Raw genomic sequence first — 26,919 nt, 5'->3', positions numbered from 1 at the left:
TGGGTCCTTTGTGAAACAAATGTTTCTTTGCTTTAATGATAATATAATGCTAGTCTTAATAAAGGATAAGACTATTGTATCATACATAATAAATCATATGTTGTATCTTAGATACCCTTTTTCCCCACATCCGCCCTTTAACCAGCCTGTGACTTCAACACATAATGACAAGAGAGTGAATAAATAACATGAAACAGATTGTTTGTATTATTTATTGATTACTTACTCTGGTACAAGTGTTCAGCGACTACAGTCAGTTATATACAGAAATTTAGTTTTGTTCTAGCATGAAGTACTGGGTTATTAACCCATAAGAGACCAGACCAGTTCTGAAAATTAAACTGGTCCTCTGATACAGTCAGGATGTTCAGTATGACCGAGTGCTGTGAGGAACTTTCCACAACAAAGGTCATGATTTAACCCATCATTTAATTAACAAGAGGAAATACTTACATTTCTGCACAGCTGTTACCTGGAAGGAACATTGACAGCTCTGGTCTAATGCTACTCAGTATTCCATACAGTCACAAGTGATATTTAAATTTAATTCACACTTCTTATCAGACATATATCAGGCTAAGATAATATTCGTGTATGAATTCACTTCACTGTAAAACAGCAATTAGCATGGCATGAATAAACACTCAGGTCACTAACTGGACCAAATCAGCTTTTAATGATGTTGCACAATCAGTTTGTATAGGCTCTTTCTTTGATTCTCCTTTTTTGTGCCTCAGAATTGAGGCTTTATTATCCACCTCATCCATGAAACCTTCATCCACAGATTCACTGTCTTTGTCTTCTTCCCCTCCAGAACCTTCAACCGGGAGGAAAACATGTAGCTGAGTGCGAGACGTGGTGGCAGAGGTAGAGGGTGAAGGCGGGCTTGGAAGACAAGGTGTCCCTCTGATGGATAAAGTCTCATTGTGAGGATCCTGCCAATACTGCTTTACTGAAGATCGTAGGCCACTCTGGCCAGCAGGGAGCCTCCTAGCCCGTAAAATGGGCTGCTGATTTAGTTTGGAAACTGGTCTTATTGGTTGAGTAAAGTGGGTGTATATTGGCTGGTAGCTCGGTATTGGTCCATTTTTATTTTCACTTGACTTGCATAGAGAGAGAGATTGAGCTCGTTTACGAGGACAAGGGCGGCAATTTCGAGGAAACCCGTCCAAAACCACACGCTGGACTGGGGCGAACAGGGAGGGCTCACTAATGCTGGAAACATTCAGACAAGAAAGAATAAAAGAAAATGAATATCATACATACATTAAACACAGCACACAGTGCATCGATCAAGCATAACATTATGACCACATCCTTGATTCTACATCTATATTTACATTTCAGCTCCACTGATTATAAGAACACTTTGTAGTTCTATAATTGCAGACTGTAGTCCTTCTGTTTACATACATTTTTATCCATGTTTTCTAATACCCAAGACCTCACACGACCACCACAGGGCAAATATTATTTGGGTGCAGTGACTTTGACATGGTGGTGGTGTTTGTTGTGATGGTGTGAGTGGATAGAACACAACAGTGTTCCTGGAGTTTTTAAACACCTAGTTGGTCTACCTTGTAGATATAAAGTCAGAGCCAGAAGCTCATCCTCTAGTCTGATCCACTCATGGCATATCTCTCAACTCACTACCACCATGCCAGTGACACTACTGTGTCTGATCTACTTGTCCACCTTTCACACACTAACATGCCACCATGTCAGTGTCACTGCAGTATGGAAAATTTGACCACCCAAACAATACCTGCACTGTGGTGGTCCTGTGAAAGGATGAAAAGAAAGTATGCAGAGAATCTGAGAGACAGCAGTCTGTAATTATATAACCATAAAGTGATCCTATATGCCCAGAACAGCTTACAAATGGTTAATGTGGTCATGATGATATGCTAATGCTATGCTAAAATGTATTGTCTTTTAAAAAGTTGTATTAATGTGATATACTTTGATATATATTGTTATACAGCTCTGGAAAAAATAAGAGACCACTTAGAAATGATGAGTTTCTTTGATTTTACCAAACTGAAAACCTCTGGAATATAATCAAGAGGAATATGGATGATCTCAAGGCATCAAACCAAGATGAACTGCTTGAATTATTGTACCAGAAGTGGCATTACGTTTTCCAAAAGCAGTGTGTTAGACTGGTGGAGGAGAACATGCCAAGATGCATGAAAACTGTGATTAAAAAAACAGCTTTATTCCACCAAATATTGATTTATAAACTCTTAAAACGTTCTGAATATGAACTTGTTTTCTTTGCACTATTTGGGGGCCTGAAAGCTCTGTATCTTTTTTGTAATTTTAGCCATTTCTGATTTCTGCAAATAAATGCTCTAAATGACAATATTTTTATTTGGAATTTGGGAGAAATGTTGTCTGTAGTTTATCGAATAAAACAAAAATGTTTATTTTACTCAAACATGTACCTATAAATAGCAAAATCAAAGAAACTGATTTTAGAAACTGAAGTGGTCTCTTAATTATTTCCAAAGCTGTATATTTTGTTATATTTTGTTTTATTGTGACAGGCCTAACACAATGTGCAATAAAATAATTAACACCCTTTTTGGGAATCTAATATAATTTGATCATATCCAACATTAACGTTTTAACAGCCTCCCCATCTCATCTTTTGGATTTATAGAGGCAGGCACACTAAATTAGAGCAGCTCTCAGTTATTTAAAACCTTAGCCGCCTGCAAGCCATCAGATAAATGGAGCTGATAGGACTGTTGTGTTGGCTGTGAGTGGTGTGGGTCTGTTGCTACGTGAGAAGTGCTTAGCTCAGGTTTCCCAGCACACACTACCTATTGGAAACAGTGGTTTAGAAATCTGAATGGGCTTTTCTGTGGTGTGAGTATGTGGCTGGGTGACTGGGAGGAAAACAATTCATTTCACTAGTTTTCAGGTTATAGGTAAAATGCCATCTGAAACCGAAACGTGGCAAAATGAAAGTGCAGCAGTTGATCTGAAGAAGTGTTCTGTATCGGGTTTTAGGTTCAAGAAAGTTGACCCTCACATGTAGAAATGGAAACCTAAGAGGAGAGGAATTTTGAGTTTGAAACACAAACTCAGGTAAACAGTTGTAAAACATTCATTTGAAAGTTAAGTACATGTTAAAGGGTCTAAAAATGGACTTTAAACACTGGTTTATCTTGGATTTCAAAGATGCATACTCTGACTACAAAACTACTATTCAAGTTATTGAACACTAAATTAAGTCAACAGACAACAAAGCACATGATTATATATTGGTCATAATTCTTATTTTTTTCATTTAAATCATTTTGGTTGCTGAATTTTAAGTATACCCCTATTTTTTATTTACTGCATTTCATCCTGTAAAACTAGACTGATTACACACTTTGTAATAAAACATGCACTTGGTCAGTTTTCTATATTTCTGATTATGTCCATGATATGCTGAGAAAAGTATATTGTGTCTCAGTAACAATTTTTTGTATACAATTTTTAAATTACTTTTTGTATATATTCTGCATTGATATGAGCTATTCTATATTGTAAAACTAGAACCATGTCACCAATTAAATACAAAATTAGTGTCAATGCATTACATTTTTATGGGTGCATAGTAGGTGTGGACAATATATCCCTAAAATAATATCACGATATTTCATGGTATTTTCGCGAAAACGATACTCTTGGTGATATGACAAAACACTGAATTAAAAACAAAAATATCTCAAGAATACACTACTGGAAGAGAATAACATGTTTTAAATAATTTAATTATTGCATACGATAAGGCATGCTATGGCACACCCCTAACTGTCAGCTTTGTAACAGTCAACAATGTCATGATACTAATAATATTAATAATGAACTCCATATATCCAGGATTGAAGTAAAATAAATGATACTGGACAGATATAATCTGTCTCTAGTAGATATATAATGTAAGACGATATTTCAGGGTATAATATCATTCACGGTATTCAAAAATGTTGGCGATATTATCGTGTACGATACGATATGGCACACGTCTAGTGCATAGCCAAGCTAATATTGTCCAACGTTTTAAAAAGTTTCTTTGGGATTTCTAGTAGTCGTTCACATTTCTTGACAAAATCCTATACATGCCACGTAAATAATTGTTTTAATTTCTTTTTTTCTATCATTCTTTTATTTAGAGGTCCATTGTTAAGCCTGGGTTTGAAGCTCTGGATATCCTCTTACCTGAGTGGTAGCAGGGAGGTCCGGCGATATGCTGTTCTGGTCAGTGCTGGAAGCTTCAGAGATTCACCGATGCTCTGGTTACTGGAGGGTGGTATTGGCAGCATGGAGCTGGACAGCAGGTATGTTCGGGTCAGGGCACGGGTCCTCTGAACAGCTTGCTGGTGCTTGGGCTCCACAGCGCTCAGGGTCATGCCTGATGGGGCCCGGACTCCACTCATGTCTGATTACACCACAGTCAGACAGACTGAATGTGGCCACCCCTGAGGGGTGCAAGTATCCAAATAAGGCCATAAATAAATCATGTGCATTAATGATTTAAAAAGCTGGCCCATTGATCACATGGCTACCAATTTCTCCCTCCGCCTTTTCCTTTCCCGCTTCCCACTAAGGTCAGCTTACAACCATTGGATGGGCCAGATGTCACATGGATAGGATTAAGTGGCTTTAAGCATGGTGTTTATGGCTTTTGATGGGCATACTTACAAAAGGTTTAAGTATACAATCAGTCCACAAGGTCCATAAACTGAGACAATGGCTAAGGACTGTAAAATATGATTTAAAAGAATATTCTGCAGGCAGGCCCGTACCCTCTACTTCTGCAACCATGCCTTTGTCTTTAATGCAGATGATCATTGTTTTTTTAAACTTCATTAGCAGCCTCAAAAATCACCCACACCCCCCTTTAAATATAAATGTTTTTGTGAATAATAAAAAAAAAAAACACAAAAAAAATTCTTAATGCTTTGTGCTTAAATCAAATTTTTATATTTCACAATAGTTCCAGTGTTTTGTATTCATCAATTAATGCATGTAGATGACCTACACATGGGATCTGTAAAGTGTTCTATATTATAAAAATCAAAAATTGTTAGAGAACACTGAACAATTTTAAAGGGAATATGCAGGCCAAAAGCCATTGCATCTAATTATGCATAAGGATCATGAGGCTAACTTCCAAAAAAAAAAAGTGCAAAATAAAACTTGATTTAGTACACTGTATTTCCCTGCAATTACCCAAAATTCAGAACACAGGCTATTACAGAAACTTGGTGAAAAATCTGCATGTATTTAGGCTAATGGAATAAAAGTGTATAGTAAAATAATTCATCCAAGAAAAACTTTTTTTTTTTTTTACTTATTTTTACATTTTAAATCATTACTGTAAACTGTAATGTATATATAAAACAAGTAAAATGTTTCACAAAAACAGACAACTCAGATGGTAAAAACAATCTTTATTTTACAAACCTTTTACAAAACACCCTAGCTGGCCACTGTGTAATGCAGGTCAGACAGGACTATTGACCCACATTCACAGAACCTTGTGTTCGGCGCTATCAGCTTGCATGCTCCTGACCTCTACACTGGATCGGCGCCAGAATTAACGGCAACTCCAGATACAACAGTGATAAAAGTGAAACACAACCCCCAGAATTTAACCTGTTGTGGACAACATAGCACAGATACGTGTAAAGATAAGTTGTAAAGTATTGGAACAGATGGAATTTAATTTCCTTCGTTATAAATCAATGGGAACAGTTGTTCACCTCCAACTGTTTATGTCCAAAAAAAAAGAATAAATAAATAATAAAATCCGATCGTAATCTAACAGGTGACTTGAAGCATTGCAAAATACAACGGTTATCCTTCTGCTGTCCAATACATTCTGTCACTCTCCCTAAAAAGAAGAGCAAAAAAAAAAATAGTTTAAGGATAAATACTCAAGTTACAAAATGCTAGTGCAATCAACATTCCACAAATTTAAGTATCAATTAAAAAAAAGAAGAATGTCATGTAGGTTCCACTAACCTTTAGGTTTCTTCTTCATAAGGAGTGTGTGGTTGAGAGCCTCAATGAGTGCTGTCTCAGATTACATTTATTCTCCAACAACCTATAGAGTAGGTTTGAAGAAAAGTACTAACGTGTGCTGTGAGGATCTATGAGACAAATCAAATTAAAAGATTTACAAGTCGACATGTTGCATGACTAAATGCTAAAATAAGACAAAATGGAATGGACCCCATTTTGTAGAAGTTTGGCAGCAAATCAATTTTACGTATTCATTTTTTTACGTAAAAGAAATAGAAATTAGTCTTCAAATGCATACACTGCATGTGTTCTACATTAACAGGAAGCAATCTGATTAAAAAGTGCAAGTTTTTAATTATAAACGTACCTTATTTGCAAAAGGTTTGGCGGTTACCCTGCGTCCACCACTCGATGCCCCTGCAGCGAGAAACAGATAGTAAGCAAACAAGCAAAACTGAGAGCACAGATCATTCACACAACTAAGATAATGTAGATAAAAGCTGGATCTATTCTGTTATTTCGTACTTTACACAAAGAACTAATTCTACTTTGACTACTTACACATTTCAAGTGGTTAATTACTGATTGTGTGAACATAAATATATAATGTTTATATTTATATATTTAATGTTTATGTTTATATATTTATAAATACATAAAGAGGAAACATTTAGCCTGTTTGCTTCTAATAAAAGAAAGAAAAGTGTTGACTCATGTCGAGCTGAAAAACTGATTACAAAAGTAAATGTGGGAAGTGTAAGTTACAGCCCACTAATTATATTATTAGACCATATCACCTCATGCACAGTTCTTTCTGGGGTTCTGTAGTGTAGATCCTGATGGGTTGCATTTAAGTCTGCCTATTCACAGGCAGCAATTAGAGAAAAAGGTGGAAGTTCTGGCATCACACTTCATAAAAGGTGCAGTAAAGGTCAGTTAACTAACCACAGAGACTGAGGAAATGGATCACAGTGCAGATAGACACACACACCTGGACAGCCATGATGCTAATCCAGTATTTGCTTTACAAAGCGACTGTACCCCCTACACTGGGGATACATACACCAAACACTGTTTAATACAACATACGCCAGACATTTTAAAACACCATGTTGTGGGTTACTAAAATGAGTGAAATTAGTAGAAACTGTCCATGGAGACAAGCAGCAATAGGAATAGTGAACACAGTCACACAGTCAAGTTGAATAGGAATTGTAGGCTTCTGACAAACGACATGTTGGCTAAAACACACTTGGTAGGTTTAAAGCATTAAGCTAGATTTGTCATGGAGAATCAGGAAAGAACACATGATACAAAAATAGCAACACCTTGCACCAGAGGCTGCCTGGTCATCTACATTTATTTCAGAGTTGGCATCACAATATATGTGAAGGCTGATCTACTTATCAATCTGCATATCTAATCAACCTGTAAGGTACTCTTAATTAGCAAAACTATTTTTTAAAAGGGTACTTTTTGTGAATTGTATACTTGATATTTAAATTGACATTGGCATCAATTGGTTATTTTGTGCCTTTTGATAATTGTTAAGTCTTGTGATTTAAATAAATTTAAATATAAATAAATGTGCGCCACAACTACTGCAGTGCATCCTATTGATAATGGAGGCTTAGTGTTAAAAAAAAAATTGTAAAAAGAGGGCAAAATATTTGAATAAACAGTTTTCTCTGACTGGTCTGAACTGTCTGGCACAGAAGCAGGAAAGTGAATATAGCAATAAGATCCTGTGTTCCAGCGCGTATATCTGTTTCCAACAATACGTGCAGCGCGATTGTACACATAGATGTATACGAAGCTGGGAGTAGTGAACGCAGCACAGACAGCGTTTGGTTATGACTGTGATAATTTGCTATATCTGGCAAATATCAGATTAAACTGTTTAGCTTCTGATCAAGACCAGATCACATCACCAAAAGCAAACCTCTCCAGTTTGTTTGGGATTGGACTAAGACCACCTCCTCTCTGTAATGTGCCATACATCTCTTAAGATTAAGTTACTCAAACATTTTAAATGCTGTGAAACTCAGAGCACCCTTTGCAGATCTACACTGTGGAGCTCAATGTGGAAACGGATAAAAAGAGCTGCTCACAATCTCCAGCATTTTGGACAATACTTTTAGCTTTTCAACTGTTGCTGCTGTACTTCTGGCCATTGTTAAAAGCAGTCTGCATTGTGTGCTGTTGTGCATCATCAGGATAGTTTGTTTGCTCTGCTGTGTTCTGATAATGTACCAAACCTGAGTGACGTACACAGTGTGAATAGTGTTAGTGATGCAAGATATCAGCTTTCAGACAGAGTTGTGTAAAAACTCACAGACAAGTACTTCAAAGAACATACAGGTCAAGAATTCCTTCAGACTCAAATAGAACATTAAAGTCCAAGTAAGCTATAAAAGCAAGTTTACTATAATGTTTAAATGTGCCACAGAGGATCATAAAGCAGGTCGGATGAAGTCCAAAAAGGAAAGTACAAGTCCACAAAGTGCAAATATTTAGGCAGCTTGCAGGAATAATCTAAACACAGATCTAATTCAAGATGAGGTCTACAGTACAGCGCAAGTCCCCACCCTCAGCCACCTCAGAAGTGTACATTTGCAGAGAACGATGCAGTGCTTTCCTAAACATTACCTTTTTTTTTTTTTTTTTTAGCATATTTGTACATTGCCATCCCACCCCAGTCATGTTCATTTTATACACTTCACATGAAATGTTCAGCAACTCCTTAACTACCAGACATTTATCGGTTTGTTGCTGTTCATAGGGAAATGTTTATGCATTGTACACCAGCTACAAGATGTAAACAGTTGTTTTCCATACTGAGTCCATAGGACAAAAACATTTCTGCACTGTGAATCCATTTTCAGAAGTGTGATGCCATAACCCCAGTAACATCAGCATGTGATGTGATTCAGGAAGCCCAAGCGGTCCTGCCTCTTCACCCTTATTAAACAAAAGACATGTGCACTTACCTCTTCTTGATATGCAAGCAAACCTTTTGACGTAAACAAGTCCAGGCTCAACTGTCCACTGTTCTGTAGCACTACCATCCTCACTGTAACCAACTGCTGGAGTCTCAACTGTGGAGCAGGGCAAGCTGGACACTGGCCGCTACTGCTCAGCTACAGCACCACCATCCATCATACATGCCATTCACATTACAGACACAGAGACAGGCTCTCCTCTCAGAGTCGCATCAATTTCCACTGACCTTATAGGAATGGATTGATTGTTACATATTGACCGTCTTCTTTTGTGTTGTGGGTAAAGTAATACAACGTGGCACTTAACAGTAAGATATACTTTCTTGTAACAGTAGTGTAACACTGTTACAAGACAGTGTGAGACTTTCTTAAACAAATGAATACTACGGCTGTCACATGAATGAAATTTGCCCAATGCGTATAATACTTTGAATTCTATTAGGATTCAGCATGTGTGCACTACTTGTGCCAGTTGAGCTTACATATTGTAGAGTAAGTGGAGGGCAAAATATTTTTTATATACTGTAAAATATATATTTACTGCACATTATCTTAAGTGTGAAACGTAAACTATGCCATAGCCACATGGCATAAATGGCCACAAAATTATTTTCCATGATACTAAAAGAGCAATTTGCTAGGTCAACTCTTAAGGCAAATAAATGTGCACGAACTGTCAACGTTTACTCCCTACTGGCTGTAAATAATCTAATGAGGGCATGAAACTTAATGTTGCAAGTTAGTAATTATCTGGTAGGATGTATAATAGAGGTGAAAGTCACAGGGCATTTCAAAATACAATGCAGTGCCCAAGACATTATAATACTGTGTCTCTGCAATACTCAATATACAATGCACAATTGTGTACGATACTTGGCGGCATTTGCATTACTGAAAACTATAAAATACTCCTAATTAAGCAAATCCTAACAATTTATGTATTTATTGGTATCAGTTTCAAACAATATTTTCACTTGATTAGCGCCACCATATGGAGTAATAAAGCAGTAACTTTAGTAAATCAAGTAAGGACATCAGTAAGTAATTGTGTATTTGTATGGGATAGATTGAGGTTTTCCAATAGTAAAAAAGGTAACTCTATAGCAGAATTAAGTCTTAATCAGATACAATAATGCATGGGTATATTTATCTCCAAACTCACTTTTAAACAATTGTTTATAAGCATGATTGACTTCTTTTGCATTAGTCAGTCAAGTTTACTGAATAATTTAGCAATTAACTCTAAATACAACTAAGAAAAAGGCTTAAACAGCCATGTTTTTAAACACATTAGAATTATCGAGGAATGTGGGGCGGCTGGCCCATAAAGTGTGCACCTAAGGTGTGGCTACTGCACAGGTCAGATCAGAACATATTAAGCCTAGTTTTAATTATACTAGATCAGATAACAAAATTCACCAAATGCACAGCTGAATTCTGGAGTTTCTAGCTAAAGCTGCCAGATACTGATCAAGCATAATCAACATTCTGTAAGTTCTGCTGTGTTCATAGAAAGGTAGATCCAGCTGAGCAAGCATGCACCATACATTCATTCTGAAAGTCCATAATTTAATTTTTAACTGGCAGCTGAGCCTGCATATGCAGCAGTACATTCAGAATAATTCCGTTGCGAAGAGGAGTCTCTTAATGTTAGCCTGAAACCAAAATGTAATTATGATCCAAATCCCATTTTAAGAAATTGTTGCTTTTCCATAACCTTTAATTAAAACGTAATTGCCTTCGTAAATTCATTTTAAAGTTTAGGTAGGAAAAGTATTACATTGCCAAATCAACTAGCCAAAGACAAACTTCTATATAATCACTGGAGATCACGCTCTTGCCAGACCTGTCAATTTATCTGGGCACACAATTAGTTTTATAACATTTGCCTTCATGTCTGTACTGCTCAATTTCCCACCTGAATATACTGTTTCACCCATTAATTACATATTAGAAAAACGGTTTAGGAAAATATTGAAGTAGCTGTTTTTCATGTTTATTTTTAGAACAAACTTGCAGTTTTCCAGCAATTTTATTACATTTTAAGAAAATGAACAATTAGATATGTTTTGCAAATGTGTCGAAAGTTACTTTGGCACACATCTGCAAAGAAATCATACACAAAGCCATCTCAACAGCTTAAGAGACCAATATTTATATATTATATTTATTAATACTTTTAGTTTTTGATTTAGAATCAGACTGGTCAGATTACATTAACCGTTATCGAATATTCAACATACAAGCACGTAAATGCAATTGCTGCTGAGCAGTATTGCTTGGCAATCACAGCAGTGTTAAATGGGTACAACTATTTTATCAAGCAATGCAATTTAACACTGCAGGATATTATATTTTCCTTCATAATTTTACAAAACCAAATGAGCCACACTTGTCTGGGTCATGCCCAAAAATCTTTGACCATGATACTGTTTTACAAAACGTGTTTATCGTAGTGCACTAGTGATCTTCACATTAGCGAGGTAGCTCAGCAACATTGATTGTCGTGTCTCCCACAACAGCTGACTTGGAGTAAGTACCCAGCAGTACAAAGACAACTTGGCCAGGTCTTTGTCTCTGTAGCACCCCCTACACTGCAATGCTAAGAATGCAGATTGTTATGCGTTACAAATTACACTGGCATTTTACACCTTATTGTGAGTGTTTATGGCTATAGGCTGTGCATATCAAGTCTTGCACATTTAAAACTGTAAAAACACAATACAAATAATTAAAATTTAAATCAACAAATGTGGGGAAATGTATACTGTTCTGCCAGAAACTCTTCTAAACCCCAGAAGTATATAGGTCTCTGAGAAAAGAACAAGCTTCGTTAGTAGATTTATTTTGCAATTTGCCGTTCCTAAGACAGGCACATTTGAAAATACTCAAGGTCACTTCGTTATCTTTGGAAAGCCAATCCCTCACATACTGATGTCAAAATCTTAGGCGCAAAACTAAGTACAATACAATGGTCAGCATTGTGAAGGCAGTAAGGATTGCCACTGCTCCACAAGAATTCCTGAGCTAGATTTAAACGCCAGTCAAACTGCCACTAAGCCACATGGACAGTGCAAAACAGCAGCCCAAGATTTAAAGTTATGCTTAAGTTAGTTTGAAAGTTGTTTGTCATTACCTTAGCACCAGAGTGGATTTCAGACATACACATTTCTGTAGGTAAGAATATTAGCCATCAAAATGTTTTATACATCTGGATAGTAATAGTACGATTATGTGCAACTGACAATTGTGGTGTACCAGTTCAGGACAGGAGACAGTAGTTAATGTAACACAGACAGGGTGTATATGTGAGGTTACCTTTCTTTGACAATTTCTTGTCTTTGGTGGTTTCTTCGTTGTTTCTGAAGCTTTTGCCTTTGGTGTAAGAATTAGTCTTTTCAGTTAACATTTTAAAACAGTTCACAAAAAAGGCGACTGTGTATTGTAAACTGTTTACATGCAGATTTTTAGTTTTTCATTTTTGATTATATATATAAATAAAAAAAAAACCTGGGTTTATAACTGAATCATTGCAAGTCATTGCGAGAGTGCCAAAAAGAACTATGGTGGTTTCTGCCCAAAGCTATGGCGGCGTATTATGGCCGTGCATTTCCAAATTTATTGTTTCAGCTGTCTTTCCATTGGCATTTCTTTGCGCTGCACCCAGTGTTTTGATGAAAAATGTATAAATATAAGTGGCACATACAAACGCTCATAGCATTTGGGCTGCAACTAATGATCAATTTGGTAGTCAACTAATCTGAATTATTTTTTTGATTAGTCAACGATTATTTCTGCCATGTTCATCTCTAAAAACAATAAAAACAGATGAACATACGATTTAAAAGGCATTTAATTGTCTGTATGTTGTTATATATAAATAAATATATAACCTGTTGTGTTTGAGCACTTGTCCCCAGCACTTTGTGTAATGCAGGACTCTTACAAATTAACGATAAGTCGACAATGAAATTTGTAGTTAAAATCGATTATTTCGACTAATCGTTGCAGCCCTACATAGAATGTGCAGCGGTTTGCACACCATGTGTGAAGTCTTGCTCATCTGCCTCAAGCAAAAGCCTTTACGTGCCCCTTTTTTCATCGTTGTCTGAAGACACCACTATATACTTTAATGCTAAAATTAGGTAAACACGGGCTAAAATACTCTTAAGGCTTGGCCTTAAAGAGGGCTACTACCTATTCAACAAATACAAATGGTCATGATCTAGAACCAAAACGAGCTTCTGGTATGGACCGATTCTCAAAAACTGAGACGGGTCTAATAATTAAAATTTGTTAGTATAATGAAAAATAATACTTTTTAAAGGGCTTACCTCTTCACAAGATGCATATACATGTGATAAGACGTTTACACAATCACAACCATGAATGTCATGGCAATATTGGGCTTTCAATGTCCAAGCTGTTCTTTTCCGATGCATTTTACTTACTGTGGTTATCTTTTGTTTACACTGGGACGGTGTAGTCTGTAATTTGAAAATAAAATAAACTGTACACGAGTAGTTAAATGGTAAAGGTGATCATCTGGAAGACCCCATAGGCCTTGTTGCTCAACCCCTAGCTGAGTTAAATCAAGGCACATGCTTTAATTTAAAACACTGTAGAAAATGGCTATTTTTCACATTTGTAGCAGTAGGAAAGCTCCTCTAAAATTAACAGCCAAGCTCGACTAGAGTTTGCAGCTGACCACATGGAGGAAAAAGCCATCTTAAAGATGACTGCAATGTAGGCATAAAGTGTTCAACCCCAACAACAAAATGAGCACAGTGATGGTAGCAAGAAGTTTAACTAAATTCTACCAATAACATGATTGTGCCAGATCCCCTGGTCAAAGTACAACTTGCTATGGAATGTTTTGTCAAACAATAGGTGTCCTTTTCCTCTATTGGATAACATGTACACTCCTTTCAGCACAAAAAAAGAACAAGTTAAAGTATTGAAAGCCTCACATTGCCATGACATGCATATGTATGATTAGATGTAGTGAAAATGTCTTCAGATGTGAGATTTCACATCAAGATGGAAAAGATCAATAAAAAATGTGTTCACTAGGCAACAGAGAAGTGTCAACTAATTAGACACGAAAAACAAATGAAAAAAAAATATATAAATAAATAAATAAATAAATTGTAATGAAAGGCATGCATGTGTGATGCTTGTACATGTATGGAAATTAAAGAGCAGCTATGTAAATATTAAGGCTTATGATGCCAGTTGTGTGTTGTATGATAACGGTGTTAAATTAAACCCAAAAGCATTTAAATACTGAACAGCATGCTCTGGTGCAGTGTGTGGGTGCGTATGTGCTCGATTAGTGCTCCTTCACCAAAACAATGTTTTTTGTGATGCTGGGTGAAGAATGCACAGTGTGCAATAGCCTTCGCACAGTGCTCCCTTTTATCCTTTGGGTACTTTAAGAGAACGACAGGATCTATGCCAATGCACAGCAAGTTTGTTACTGGCAGCTCAACATCTTACTGATGTTTGCTTATCCTTTATTTGCTTGCTTCCTGATCTTGGTTCTCAAATGCCCCTTTACTTGAAGTGTTTTCTCTACTCCAACAATCCAAATAAAAGTTAGTGTATACCACACTGGTTGTAAATATGGCTAAGAATCAGTGTGGTCAAAAACACAAGTTACAACTAATTATTTTTTGGGGGTAATGAATGTGTTACTTACCACCTAATAGAATGTACTTCTGCCAAAGATGTGGAAAAAACCCTACAGAGCTTATATTATTGTCAAAAAAAGAGAGAAAAAAAAACCTGAAAGAAAAAAGTAAAAAGAAAAATACTACAATTTCCAAAATATACAAACTGATTACTGAAAACCCTCAAAATGATCATCAAAAATACAAAAAATGAAAATGTCCCAAAAATGTCCAAAAAAACTCCAAGGAAAATTAATTTAAGATTTATGTTCTGAAAGGAAACCACACAGAACTTGCATTGTCCATGTTATGAGGCTACATTGCTACACTAATGAAGCCACTTCAGAACACTGTTGATCGTGACTGTGCGGGTAACTGCCACAAGTTGAGAGGTCCACAGAAAAGAACAGTTGCCTGTTAAGGGAGGAAAAACAAAAAGCACCAACAAACAGCAGCAGTGATACTTTTGTTCTTTTAGGTCTCTCTGTCTAGAAAGAAAACTATTTTTTAGATAATTGTGTATAAATTATGCCCACTACTTTCTCAGAGAAAAGATCAATAAAAATGTTTAGTACAGAGAAGAATTAACATGGTGAATCCGTACTAGGATCAATTATTTCTTTTTTTCTTTTCTTTTTTTTACTATTATACAATTATCTACACGTTTCTTAATTTGGGCTTAGGTTGGTGTTTATAACCTGTCAGAGCATGTATGCAATAGCAATGATGCACTGGAGGATAGTTGCTTTCTGCATTAAATCTATAAATTCAGATGTTCCAAAATAAGTTAAACATGATAGAACATTAAAGGTGAGGGCTGCAATATTGTGATTTGAATAAATAAGTAAAATGTCGCTGCATGCAAGGTTTCCATTAAGAATTATTATTTGTTTTTTAATCAATGAACTGGTTGATTTTTAAATCGCTGCATTCCTATTTCCAGCAGGATTAAATTTGAGATTTCCACAACATGGTTGCTAATTGTGGATTTATCTAAAGCCATCTTAAATTTCTCACAACTATGTTTTAACATTATGGACATAGGACTCACCAAAGAAATTGTATGGCAAAACTGGTCAAATTATTCTGTATTGGTGCTGATCAGCACCACAAGATTTAGTTGTCTTTGTATCCCTTACAGCTACATTAGCAGGAGTTACACTACCCAACCACCACTAAACAGTTTAATCAGCCCATCCCACATGTATAAGCCAAAATCATACTGTAAATAAATTCAAAGTTAAAAATGTAAACCCATTTAAATCATTACTACAAAATGTAATTAATTATAAAGTCAATTATAAAGCCACATGTAGGATCAAAAATGTCATATAGAATTAATTAATTAATTTTATAGTAGGGGTGCGATACAAATTTCACAATACAATTATTTTGTTTGTCCTGACAATACAGTGCAATATCTTATTTCCGAAATGTGAAAATGCATTCTGCTTTCATTGGTTCAAGATCAATTGCTAAAATAAGCATATGAGAGGCAATCTACTACATAGATGGAAGCAGTAGAAGATCGGTTCAGGTGGACATGGTTGTCTCAGACAGAAACCATGTATATCAAATCTTGCTGTATTTATCAGACAAAACATAATGCATCCCAATCATCGTTTTAGTACAAAACGCCAATCAACACCCCTACTAGTGTGATCCCTATTCTATAGGCTGATTTATACTTCTGTGTCGAGTCAACACAGTGCCTGAAGTGTAGCAAGTTAACACTTGCATGTGTTCATACCTACTCATCTCTGTTTTAACAGTGAAGTAGGAATTTGAAGGCTGGAACACGAAGCTTGGTAAACCAATCACAGTTACTGTGTTCCACAATGCCACATCGCACATTTAAATTTCCGAAGAGGCTATGCCGCAGGGTCCATGTGGGCTACGGTGTAGATTCGACGCAGAAGCATAAATTGGCCACAACAATATAAATAGATTTTAGGCCTTGCATTTTGAACATTTCTTAGATAAGCTTAGAGAATATTTTTAGATTTGAGTCAAACACTGCGCCAACAACGCTTATGTGGAGTTTAAAGAACCAACTGGACGCTTTATTGTAAATTTACATGGATTACTTCAAAAACGTTGAATGGCATAGAACACGGCCATAGAGATCAAAACAACTTACAAGAATTACCAGCATAACAAGTAACATTGCATGATATAAGTAAGAGTGTACATAAGATAAACTAAGCAAGAGATCACTCCCGCTGAGCAGTTCACTACTTTAACTTGAAACATACAACTTACAAAAAAACATTGCCACAAACAGGGTACGTTTTTTGAGTCTAAAACTGTAAAGAAACATTTTAAACTTAAATACATTAAGACCCCAGAACCTCTGGGAATCCAAACATGAGCTCTATAATATAAAAGTGCCAGATCAGAAGCGTGGCTTCTTGGCAGGTCCATCGAATTCCTCACGGACCCTGCCAAATCCTGCATTGCCAGGACCCATCCCCCTAGGACCTCCAGGGCCACCTTGAGAGAAACGCTCATGGTGCTAAAGTGACCAGTGTAGGTGTGATGCAGTAGTTTTGGCATAATGAAGTTTGTGTGTCCATGAGAAGGAATAAAGAGCAACACACAGCCCGCACGTTCCATAAGTTCGTATTTAGAGCCAAGTGTATTAAATTGAGGATCCAAGGGAAACATTCGACGAAATAGTTCCAACACGCAGATCCACAGGTGCCACAGGTAACATAGAAAAAGGAAGAAAGGGTAATATGTTCGTTAGCAAGATCCTACCACAAAAAAGTAACTGAACTACAGCAACCCCATGGGGAAGGCAGTAAAGTGTTACAACTACTTTAGTTGTTACTTTCTTTAAGAAATCTAGCTGCTTACTGTGTTATTACAGTGCTTCATATGGAGTCACTGATAAATGTGTAAAGACGCTCATCATATCGAAATAGTCAATGCCTCTTTCGGCAGGATAGCGACAAATTAATCAATATTTAAACAAATAAAACAGTGAGTGAGTACAATGTGACCTATTAAAAGGCATTTATTGTACTGCATGTTATTGCATCTAATAGGCAATAAACTAACAAGATGTGTTACATATACCTTAATACATATTTAAACTAAGGAAAAAATATGGAGCAGTTTTTATTGTGTTAGTTTACAAGTTTTACTGCTCTTCTCTTCTCTGCAAGGGTTTGTGCAGTTAAAGAGTTAGATTCTCCATTCTTAATTTATTTTTAATATCCAAACCAAATATCTTGACATTTGTCTCATAGATGCCAAATCACAATTCAAATATTAATCCGTGAACTACTTTATCAATATTCATCTAGGTTTCCTAAAACACATTGAGACTTGACTGTTTGAATGATGAACCTACATGGGTTTACAACTGTAGACATTTAATAAATTAATTTCATTGTCACAGGAACTCTGAAAAATGAGAAGTTAGCCTTTTTAGCTTTGATAACTTAAGACAGGCTGTCTAATGGGCAAGTAAGCACATCTATGGTCAACTATAGACCCCGTTCTCTTATGGCAAACAGAATAAAAAGTTTAAGGTAGATCAAGAAAGATGACAGGCGTAGCTTTTATTTTAGCAGGGAACAACCAATTTGCCTTTAAGCACAATTTTGAAAATGTAGAATATAGTGAAATTGTGCATCACAAAAGCCTATGCCCACTACTTTTCTTATGAAATTTATAAAAGTAAAACCTATCAATACTACAATGCACTACATTTCTGGAAGAACGTCAGTCTTAATACCTTCAACAATTAGTGACGTATTGATTATGAAACTAGTTCACAACTGTAGTTACTTGTAGTTTCTCGAAAACTCACGCACATTGTCAGCAGAGCCGTCTATTTGATAGCTTGTGGCATTAAATAGAAAGTGGGAAATCCTCTCTATCCACCATCAACCCAGAATAGTAAAATGAGTATAGAAAAAATCCAAAATATTGCAATACTCTACACAAATGTACTGGATTTACTGTTGCCACAGGAGAAGAGGGTCCTAGATTAAGCAACAAATAAGGTTTGAACGTCACACTCTGGATAACTTAACACGAATGACTGCAAGTTTAAATAGAAAGATGTGCATGGAAACCTGACAATTATCTGCAGTCGTCCACAAAAAGTCATACAGTCAGGCATAAACATTTTACATATTTACTGGAGTGTGTCTTTAGTTTGAGGTTGTAGTTTCAGGCATGTGTGCAATTTTAACACTGCAGGAACCTTAAACAATGGCCACAACGGTCATCCAGTGAGTCAGAAAACATTCCATTAAATGCACAAGGTCCCATACAACAATTGACAACACCAGTAGATGGTTTACTGCATAAGTCTTGGAGCACCAACAAAGAAAAGCTTGTCTCCAAGTCTGCAAAACATTTACTGCCTTCATTTTTATCAAAGGTGTTATGATACCATATGTGAATGAAGCCAAAGTCTAATCAGAGCCAGTCAAATTACTCTGCAGTGTACTGAGTGTATATTACTAATCCTCAAACTGAAAGATTTTTACTTTTTAAGTCAGCTGTTAGGCAATATAAAAGGAACTTCGTACATTAATAGAAAAAACTAGGGATGCAAGTTACATTTACAACTCTAGTTGCATAAATTAAGTGTTTAGCTGTTAACAGATAAAAAATAAGACGTATAGGGCAAGAACAGAAATGTAAGCTGAGCAAACCTAGCCGTCTGACCATTGGTCCAACTCTGAGGGAGTTTTTTACTTTCCTCTGCACTCATTGGGGGTTCTGTAATTTATGTTCAGTGTTTTGTCTGATTCCCTTTCCCATGAAGCTGCTTTGTGACAACGTTAGTTGTAAACAGCGCTATACAAATAAATTTGATTTAGCATTTAAAGTACATGTATGATTAAACTAAACAGTGCTGAGCTACATTTATAGTTAGAACAGCACTGCTGTCTAAAACAGCACTGCTTTAGTAAATTCATGATAATACTTGAGCTGTTGATATAAATGCGTTTTGCTCGGTTGGTGTCTAACAGGGCATTCAAAAATCTTTAATAGCTTCCCCCAATGAAATCTCAAATCTGTTTAGAGTATTTTTAACATTAAAAAAACATTTTATTTTGTTAAGTTTTAAGTCTCAAAAAACACAAATTTAGACTTTAAAAATGCCATTGGATTTGAATTTAAATGTGCCGCGAAACAAAAAAGTGGCTGTATAGCATAACAGGCCAACAGAAAATAAGTAAAAGATCTGTGGTAAACAAATGTGAATTGAACATCCAAAACCAGCCAGAAGTCACAACCGCCATCAACCAAAAACTCATCCAAAAGCTCAGCACAAATACAAAACACGTTCTGACAATTTTGAGACATTTACAATATTCTTGCTTAACCAGTCTATCTGCACTAAATCCCATCTGTCTCTCAAAACTGTAGTGCCAGTGGATAGTTTCGGCCACTCCATATGGAAGGGCAAAAATCATGAACCAGTAATCTGAATCTTGCAGTCATCAAACTCCCCCGCAGTTTCAACCAGATAGTACTCCAGGTCTATTGCTGCCATTACAAGAATTCTTATTCTAGACTACAGCTCTACTCATGCTACAAAACATGCCTGCCTTCATCAGCGCTCACATCAGACAGGACTTACAAGTGTATGCAGTGACTAAACAGTTACAAGTTCATTACTTGGACTTTAGTACAGACAGACTTTAAGCAAATGGGGAAATTACCAAGAAGCTGAGCATAATGGCTGAGCAAAAGTTTAGGCAAATGTACAAACACGGAAAAAAACAGGATCTCAGTCCACAGGTTTGACCAATCCTTCACCAAAAACGTTGCAACCATTCAACCCCTACTGGTATTAGGTAGAGCACAGCTCCTCTTGGTTTATGAAGACCACACCCTCCATTCACTTCAACCATCACACCACGCTCTCCTCCATTCATTCTTTGCCACCACTGGATACATTACCATTTCATTGGGCACCATGCCCCCTGCTCCTGCTCCACCCATTCCCTGGTGACCGTCAAAGTTCATTCCAGACAACTGAAACTTCTGGTTGGAGGAGCCAAAAGGCATATCTAATGAAACAAAAAAATAATTATAGGGTGTCATGGGACTTTAGCTGGTTTGTAATATTGTAGATGTTTTGCGAAAATCACACTTTTACGAAATCTTTACATATTCCTTGAAAACACATTTAACCATGAGAGTACATGTAAGCAGAACAGAACCTAAATGAATTATTTATTATATATATTTCATTAATCAGTCTCACATTAGTAGAAAATGTGCCATTAACACAAATCAAAATATTAACCAGGCACTTTATACACTATAACATTGACCACTGAAACATTAGCCAAAACTACTGACTTTTATTTTTACTTAATGTTATTAAAATACAAACAGTTCAGATCGTCAGGAATTACATTATGCCAAATATATATTTAAAGTTAATATATATAGTTTAAACTCCCAAACTGGTACAACTGCCTCACCTGCCATCCCAAGACCACTTCCAGCATTCATCCTCATCTCCCTCTCCCTCTGCAAAGGCAAAAAAAGTCAAAATAAAGATCAGTGTTTCATGCATTCAGTGCAAAACAAAATTTGGCTGCCATAGACAATTTCTCCACTATGTATATATGGATACATATAGTTGCATGTGCCTTACATTATCCATGAAGCCACCCATCCTGTAGGACTCCTCACGCTTGCGCCTCATCTGCTCCTCCAGCTCCCTCTGCCGAAGCAGTTCCTCCTCACGTCTACGGCGTTCCTCCTCTTGTCTACAAATAGAATGTAAATTACATCATATTAAATGCTTGTGAACATTGTTTGGCCAAATGAACACCTAACAAAATACGAAGAAATAAGTGAACATTGTCACAAAGCACAAAGGTAGGCAAAATATACCTTAGCTGCATCTCTTTCCGTTTCTGCATTTCCTGGCTATGCATCTCTTCCATGCGTCGCAGCTCCTCCTGGCGCCTGAGAAGATCTGTGGAAAAAAAAGGAATAATTATTATCCAATAATCGCTATGCACAATATAACTGTACAGAATACAAATATGTCCACTTACCCTGGCGAAGTAAATTAGCTTGATGCTCATGATAGGCATCGTCCATTTCCGCCTCCAGTTTTTCACGGGCCTCGCGGATATTTTTCTCAACTTGCTGCCTCTGTTGTTTCTCCATGTCATCAAGGGACTTCCAACGCTGGGAGTATTCAAACTCAAAGGTACCCGGTCGAGCAAAGCGTGGAGGCTGCTCTCTCTCTCTAAACAAAAAAAATATATATATATTTTAGCAAACTAACATTCCAATCTCTAACATCATAACCTGAGAAGTTTGAATTTTAATTGGATTTTTTTTATTCCCAAAACTTCACTTTTAAACTTATGACGGCTTAACTCTTCTTGTCTTATATGTTGTTGTTTGTTAAGGGCTTTAATAATTAAGTTAATAGTTAACTGCTGAGTAGGTACAAGTTGATCTGTCATGTTGGTGTTTTGCAGTGATTTAAAACATTTCTAAAACCTGTTTTAACCAACAAAGTTTTTTTTTCCCCCCACAATAACTTGCTACCATACTTTACATTTACACACATTTTAAGTGTGGTAACTTGCAGGCTGGGACACATCTCGTGTTTGGTTTACATGCAGCCAGCCCTCTTTGTGGCACACTGAAAATCCTATATTTTCATAATCAATGACCAATTATGCTGGAATCACTCCAGCCCTAGTAGAAATTACTAGTACAGATGACTGAAACTTACTTCTGATAATTTGGATTCTTCTGGGCAAGCTTCTCTGGCAGACCATCCTCATCGTCATACTGTTCTAATGGTTCAACAACAATTGGACGTGGTGCCCTATAAATTGGGAGAGTACAACAATTAGGCACCTGTATACATAAAATGCATCTTCGTCAACATGCAAATGTAGAATTTCAAGGCATCTTACGAGGTAAGCAGGAAGACGCCATCGGCACACCGATCAAGTGCCTTCCGTGCCGCAGGCTTGGTGGCAAACTCAACAATTCCCTTTCCAGTTGAGCGTCCGCGGTCATCGACAACGACAATGGCTCTCTCGACTTGACCAAACTGAGAGAACGCCTCTTCGAGCAGCTCGTTGGAGACAAAGGGGGACAGGTTGCGCACAGACAGAGCAGCAGAGTGAGTTGCAAAGCGAACCCTTAGTGGTCTGCCCTTCATTGGTATGTCATCCAGTTCAGCTTTTGCGATCTCAGCTACAGCACGGGACTCCTAAAAGAGGAGGGGGGAAAAAGATGCTCAGTCTTTCATACTCTGGATTCTGACTTGCTTGCATAGCTAAATTTTATATGAGAAACTCTTACCAGTCTGATGAATCCAAAACCTTTGCCCTGGTTGATGAAGGTCTCACTGGGCTCTCCATACTTTGCAAACAGCTTTCTGAACTCTGCCTCAGTGATATCATTGGGCAGGTTTCCAATGAACAAACGGCATCGCTGTGTGTAGGTCTTCTCTCCAGGTTTGCGCAGCATTGACAGCTTCGCCTTCAACTCCTGAAATCAAACAGATTTAAACAATGGCTTTAATACATATCTTGTGATCGGCACATACTTTTTGATTTACCGCTAAATGTGTTAAGAATTACCATTGGCCACTTAGCTAAGTTTTACCATGAAATGAGGGAAATGAAACCGCTCTAAGCCTAGACGTACAGCTCGTTGTGTTGGAGATATTAACTTTAACATGGAAAATGAATATGGTCACGTTATTCTGCCATTATCATTTAACATTTAAGCACGAGGAACTGTGGGAAAAAAAATTAATTGGCATCATAAGTCTTTCAAATAAAGCAACACAAAAAATATGTAAGTTAACTCATGAGCATACGAGGTAAGTTAAATCCTTTTATACATAGAAATGGTTTATATTGAATTCCTAATTAAACAGGAATGTATTGTTACATAAAATGGTTAGCTTAGCTTGCTAGTTAGCTAATTGTCTAGCTAGTGTTAGCAAGAAGCAGGAAACACACAAGATGGAGGAAAACGTTGAAGATACACCAAAGCGTAGCTAGGTACAATAATGTAAGTCTAAACATTATCTAGACATAAGCTACGTAATGTAAAATGTTATGTGAAGCACGATATGTACTTCAATTTCAAATGCTTAACTCAAACCCACATACTTAGCTAACTAGCGTTAGCACGCTGTTAGCATGAGCCTCTTTTATGTTAACGATGCTTTGTCTCTCGACAAAATGGCCGCGAGGCGGACACGGGCTCAGACGAGGCCTCGGCTTAGTCCTATTTTTCGATGGTAGTTAATTACATTCTTATAAACCCTTAGATACATTTGAAGAATACATACAGTACATTCACAGTAAATAAAAAAAACAGTTAAGGGGACCATTTATCAGCAGTATTCAATATTTTATTGATTTTAAAAGCTTTACTGTTGCCGTAGGTCAGCTAAGCTATCTAAGTTAGCTACATATTAGCGGTAGCTAGTTAGCTTAGCATACGTAGGTTAAATAAGAATTTAAAAATTTTGTTTCTTATTTTTAATTTTGTTGTATCACCACATTGACGCAATCTTGACAAGTAACCGTTTCAGTAAATAACGTTATTTTGTGTTGTTTAAATCATCTTACCGTGTGCGAGGCCGACTCCTGCTCAGCCTGGGGCGGTTTCTGGTTGTTTCCAGCGTTTGGTCTCTGTGGAGGTTTTCGGGCCTGGTTCTGTGGGGTTATTTGCTCCTGCTTCATGTTGGTGTTTTTGGGCGGAGGCGACTGCAGTTTCGGCGGACCTGCGTTACCGACCTGCGGCTGCTGGGTCTGCTGTGCCGGGGGTTTGTTCTGTTGGGGGGCCGGGCCTTGCTGCTGCTGCGGCGGTTTTGGCTGCTGTTGCTGCTGTGGGGTCTTCTGTTGCTGCTGCTGTTGTTGTTGCGGGGTCTTCTGTTGCTGCTGCTGCTGAGTTTGCTGTTGTGGTGTTTTCTCCTGTGGCTGTGGAGTCTTCTGCTGTGGCTGTGGTGTTGATGGTGGGGGAGATTTGATCTCGGGCTTCTGTGCGGCGTTAGCTCCGTCCTGTTTCTGGGGGGTGGTCTGTTTAGGAGTCTGCGCCTGGTTCTGCTGATTCCCCTGGTTCTGCTGATTCCCCTGGTTCTGTTTAAAACCGCCGCTCATCTGGTTGCCGCGGTTCTGAAAGGGAAACTGAGGATTGTTCTGATTGCGGAAATTCGGACTTCCCATTCTCATCCCCATCCCCATCCCCATTCCTCCGCGCATCCCTCCTCCAATCCCCATCCCACCGCGGCCGCGTGGCTGGAATCCTCCTCCGCGGTTGTTCCTGAACCGGTCCCGAGACATGGCTGGAGCTTTAGGGCGTAAAAACCGTTAAATAGATTTCAGTAAATATAAAACTACACTCAGTGGTACAAACAGTAGAAACTCAGCGACTAAGAGTCACACCACCGTCTGTCCTACACCGACTGCTCTTCGTAAAATGGCTGACAGAGCCGCGCAACAAAGGGCAGGCAGGGAATGGCGCTATGACGCGGGAGTGACGCGCCGGAGACGGGGGTGTGGTGATCTAAGCTAAGCGGAAGAGAGGGAGAGAGGGACCTCTGCTGTCTGACAGCGGAAAAGCAGGATTCACTTTTCTTAATTTATGACTTATTTTAATGTACAGCTCTGGAAAAAAATTAAGAGACCACTTCAGTTTCTGAATCAGTTTATCTGATTTTGCTATTTATAGGTAAATGTTAAAGAAAGATGTTGTTTTATCTTATAAACTACAGACATAATTTCTCCCAAATTCCAAAAAAAACCTGTCATTTAGAGCATTTATTTGCAGAAAATGAGAAATGGCAATTTCTCAATTCAAATAAAACAAGTTTTAAGAATTCAGAAATCAATATTTGGTGAAATAACCCTGGTTTCTAATCACAGTTTTCATGCATCTTGGCATGTTCTTCCCCACCAGTGCATTTGGATAACTGAATGCCACTTCTGGTGCAAAAATTCAAGCAGTTGGTTTAATAGCTTGTGATTATTTTCCTCTTGATTATATTCCAGAGGTTTTCAATTTGATAAAAGTGTCTCTTGAATGGTCTCCTATTTTTTTAAAAGTCAGCATATTTGTTATTTTTACAAGAATACACTTTTATTATTCTATTGAATGTTTTATTATCAATTGTGTTATATAATACTAGTAAAAGTGTTCATTTGCACTTTATAAAGCTATACTTTAAACATATTTTCATATATTTTTTCCCAAATTAACTATTTACAAATTTCTTATGTTTTTGTATAGAAATATAATAATACTCTACTAATAATAATCTTTTTTTATAACATCAACATTTCTGTAAATATACTTCAGTTTTATTTATTTTTTGTCTTATTTTATTTAAGCTGTGATGTGAAACCTTTTATATGTTTTTGTTTTACCTTTTGCTATATTTAGTTATAATACTAAAGTTAGTTTGCAAAAACTGTTAGGTGTCAGTTTATCAGAATTAAGAGATGCCTCAGCACCAGCCTGTAGTTGCCTTATCATTATTAGTGATGAGGACCAATAAAATATGTCATATTTTATTATGAAATATGATTTTATTACAGTATTGTTAAAAAAAGTGGCACACGTATCCGAAACATGTTTCCCTATCCACACAGAAAAAACTGAATTTAATAAATGTGTCCCACATGTAGTCTCTTATTTTAAGAACACTGCAGTCGTAATCCATGACCCATTGGTTTCAGTATTTAGAGCTCAGGTTCATTGATCACAGGGCTGTGGGTTCAAAACCAATGTCTACTGAAGTGCCATTAGGGCTTCACAATATATTGTTTCAGCATGGCCACCACAGGTTGTGCATACGCAATAGTCACAATGCAGAACGTGCAATTTCAAATTATTTCCAAAATGTCATGCTCTTGCTATTCAGAGAATTTGATTGTTGACTCCTAGTGTTAATTTAACACAAGGCAATTCACTGTGACACTGTGTGGCAGATATATATTATATTTGTCACATATTTTAATTAAATATTGGATAAACAGAGTTCATTATCATACCATATTGGCACATTAACATCTGGTAAAAATTATAGTATTTTTAATATCACAATATATGCCCCTGTTGGAATTGTGAACTAGGCCCTTCTTCTTCTCTGCTCTGGCATGTAATGACAATAAATGTTCTTAACATATTTGACTTGAGCTAGTGGGTACTAATAAAGAACTTTACAATAATAACTA

At 37.0% G+C, this 26,919-nt stretch overlaps 2 protein-coding genes across 5 annotated transcripts; both read right to left on the bottom strand.

Annotated features, from left to right (window-relative positions):
• Nucleotides 1-198: 198 nt before the first annotated feature.
• On the bottom strand, nucleotides 199-4,937 carry LOC107197622 (uncharacterized). The gene is made up of 2 exons (XM_015605816.3): nucleotides 4,219-4,937; nucleotides 199-1,215 (listed from the first exon to the last, which is right to left on the bottom strand). Exons 1-2 carry the CDS (start codon nucleotides 4,434-4,436, stop codon nucleotides 645-647), a joined length of 789 nt encoding a protein of 262 aa, XP_015461302.1. The 5' UTR covers nucleotides 4,437-4,937; the 3' UTR covers nucleotides 199-644.
• A 499-nt stretch (nucleotides 4,938-5,436) lies between these two features.
• On the bottom strand, nucleotides 5,437-25,190 carry sfpq (splicing factor proline/glutamine-rich). Of its 4 annotated transcripts, none has more exons than XM_015605818.3 (12): nucleotides 24,313-25,190; nucleotides 23,027-23,215; nucleotides 22,633-22,934; nucleotides 22,446-22,541; nucleotides 21,751-21,947; nucleotides 21,584-21,668; nucleotides 21,342-21,456; nucleotides 21,166-21,214; nucleotides 20,636-20,745; nucleotides 6,395-6,444; nucleotides 6,028-6,155; nucleotides 5,437-5,896 (listed from the first exon to the last, which is right to left on the bottom strand). In XM_015605818.3, exons 1-10 carry the CDS (start codon nucleotides 25,024-25,026, stop codon nucleotides 6,418-6,420), a joined length of 1,884 nt encoding a protein of 627 aa, XP_015461304.3. In that variant the 5' UTR covers nucleotides 25,027-25,190; the 3' UTR covers nucleotides 5,437-5,896; nucleotides 6,028-6,155; nucleotides 6,395-6,417. The 4 variants fall into 4 exon arrangements, with proteins under 4 accessions (XP_015461304.3, XP_015461305.3, XP_007249438.3 ...); XM_015605819.3 differs by having other exon boundaries at nucleotides 6,028-6,109; XM_007249376.4 differs by having other exon boundaries at nucleotides 6,395-17,216; nucleotides 24,313-25,189.
• Nucleotides 25,191-26,919: the final 1,729 nt, after the last annotated feature.

Source organism: Astyanax mexicanus, chromosome 3, assembly GCF_023375975.1.
Source record: "Astyanax mexicanus isolate ESR-SI-001 chromosome 3, AstMex3_surface, whole genome shotgun sequence".
In the NCBI taxonomy this organism is placed as follows: domain Eukaryota; kingdom Metazoa; phylum Chordata; class Actinopteri; order Characiformes; family Acestrorhamphidae; genus Astyanax; species Astyanax mexicanus.
This window is presented reverse-complemented; position numbering and strand designations above follow the sequence as displayed.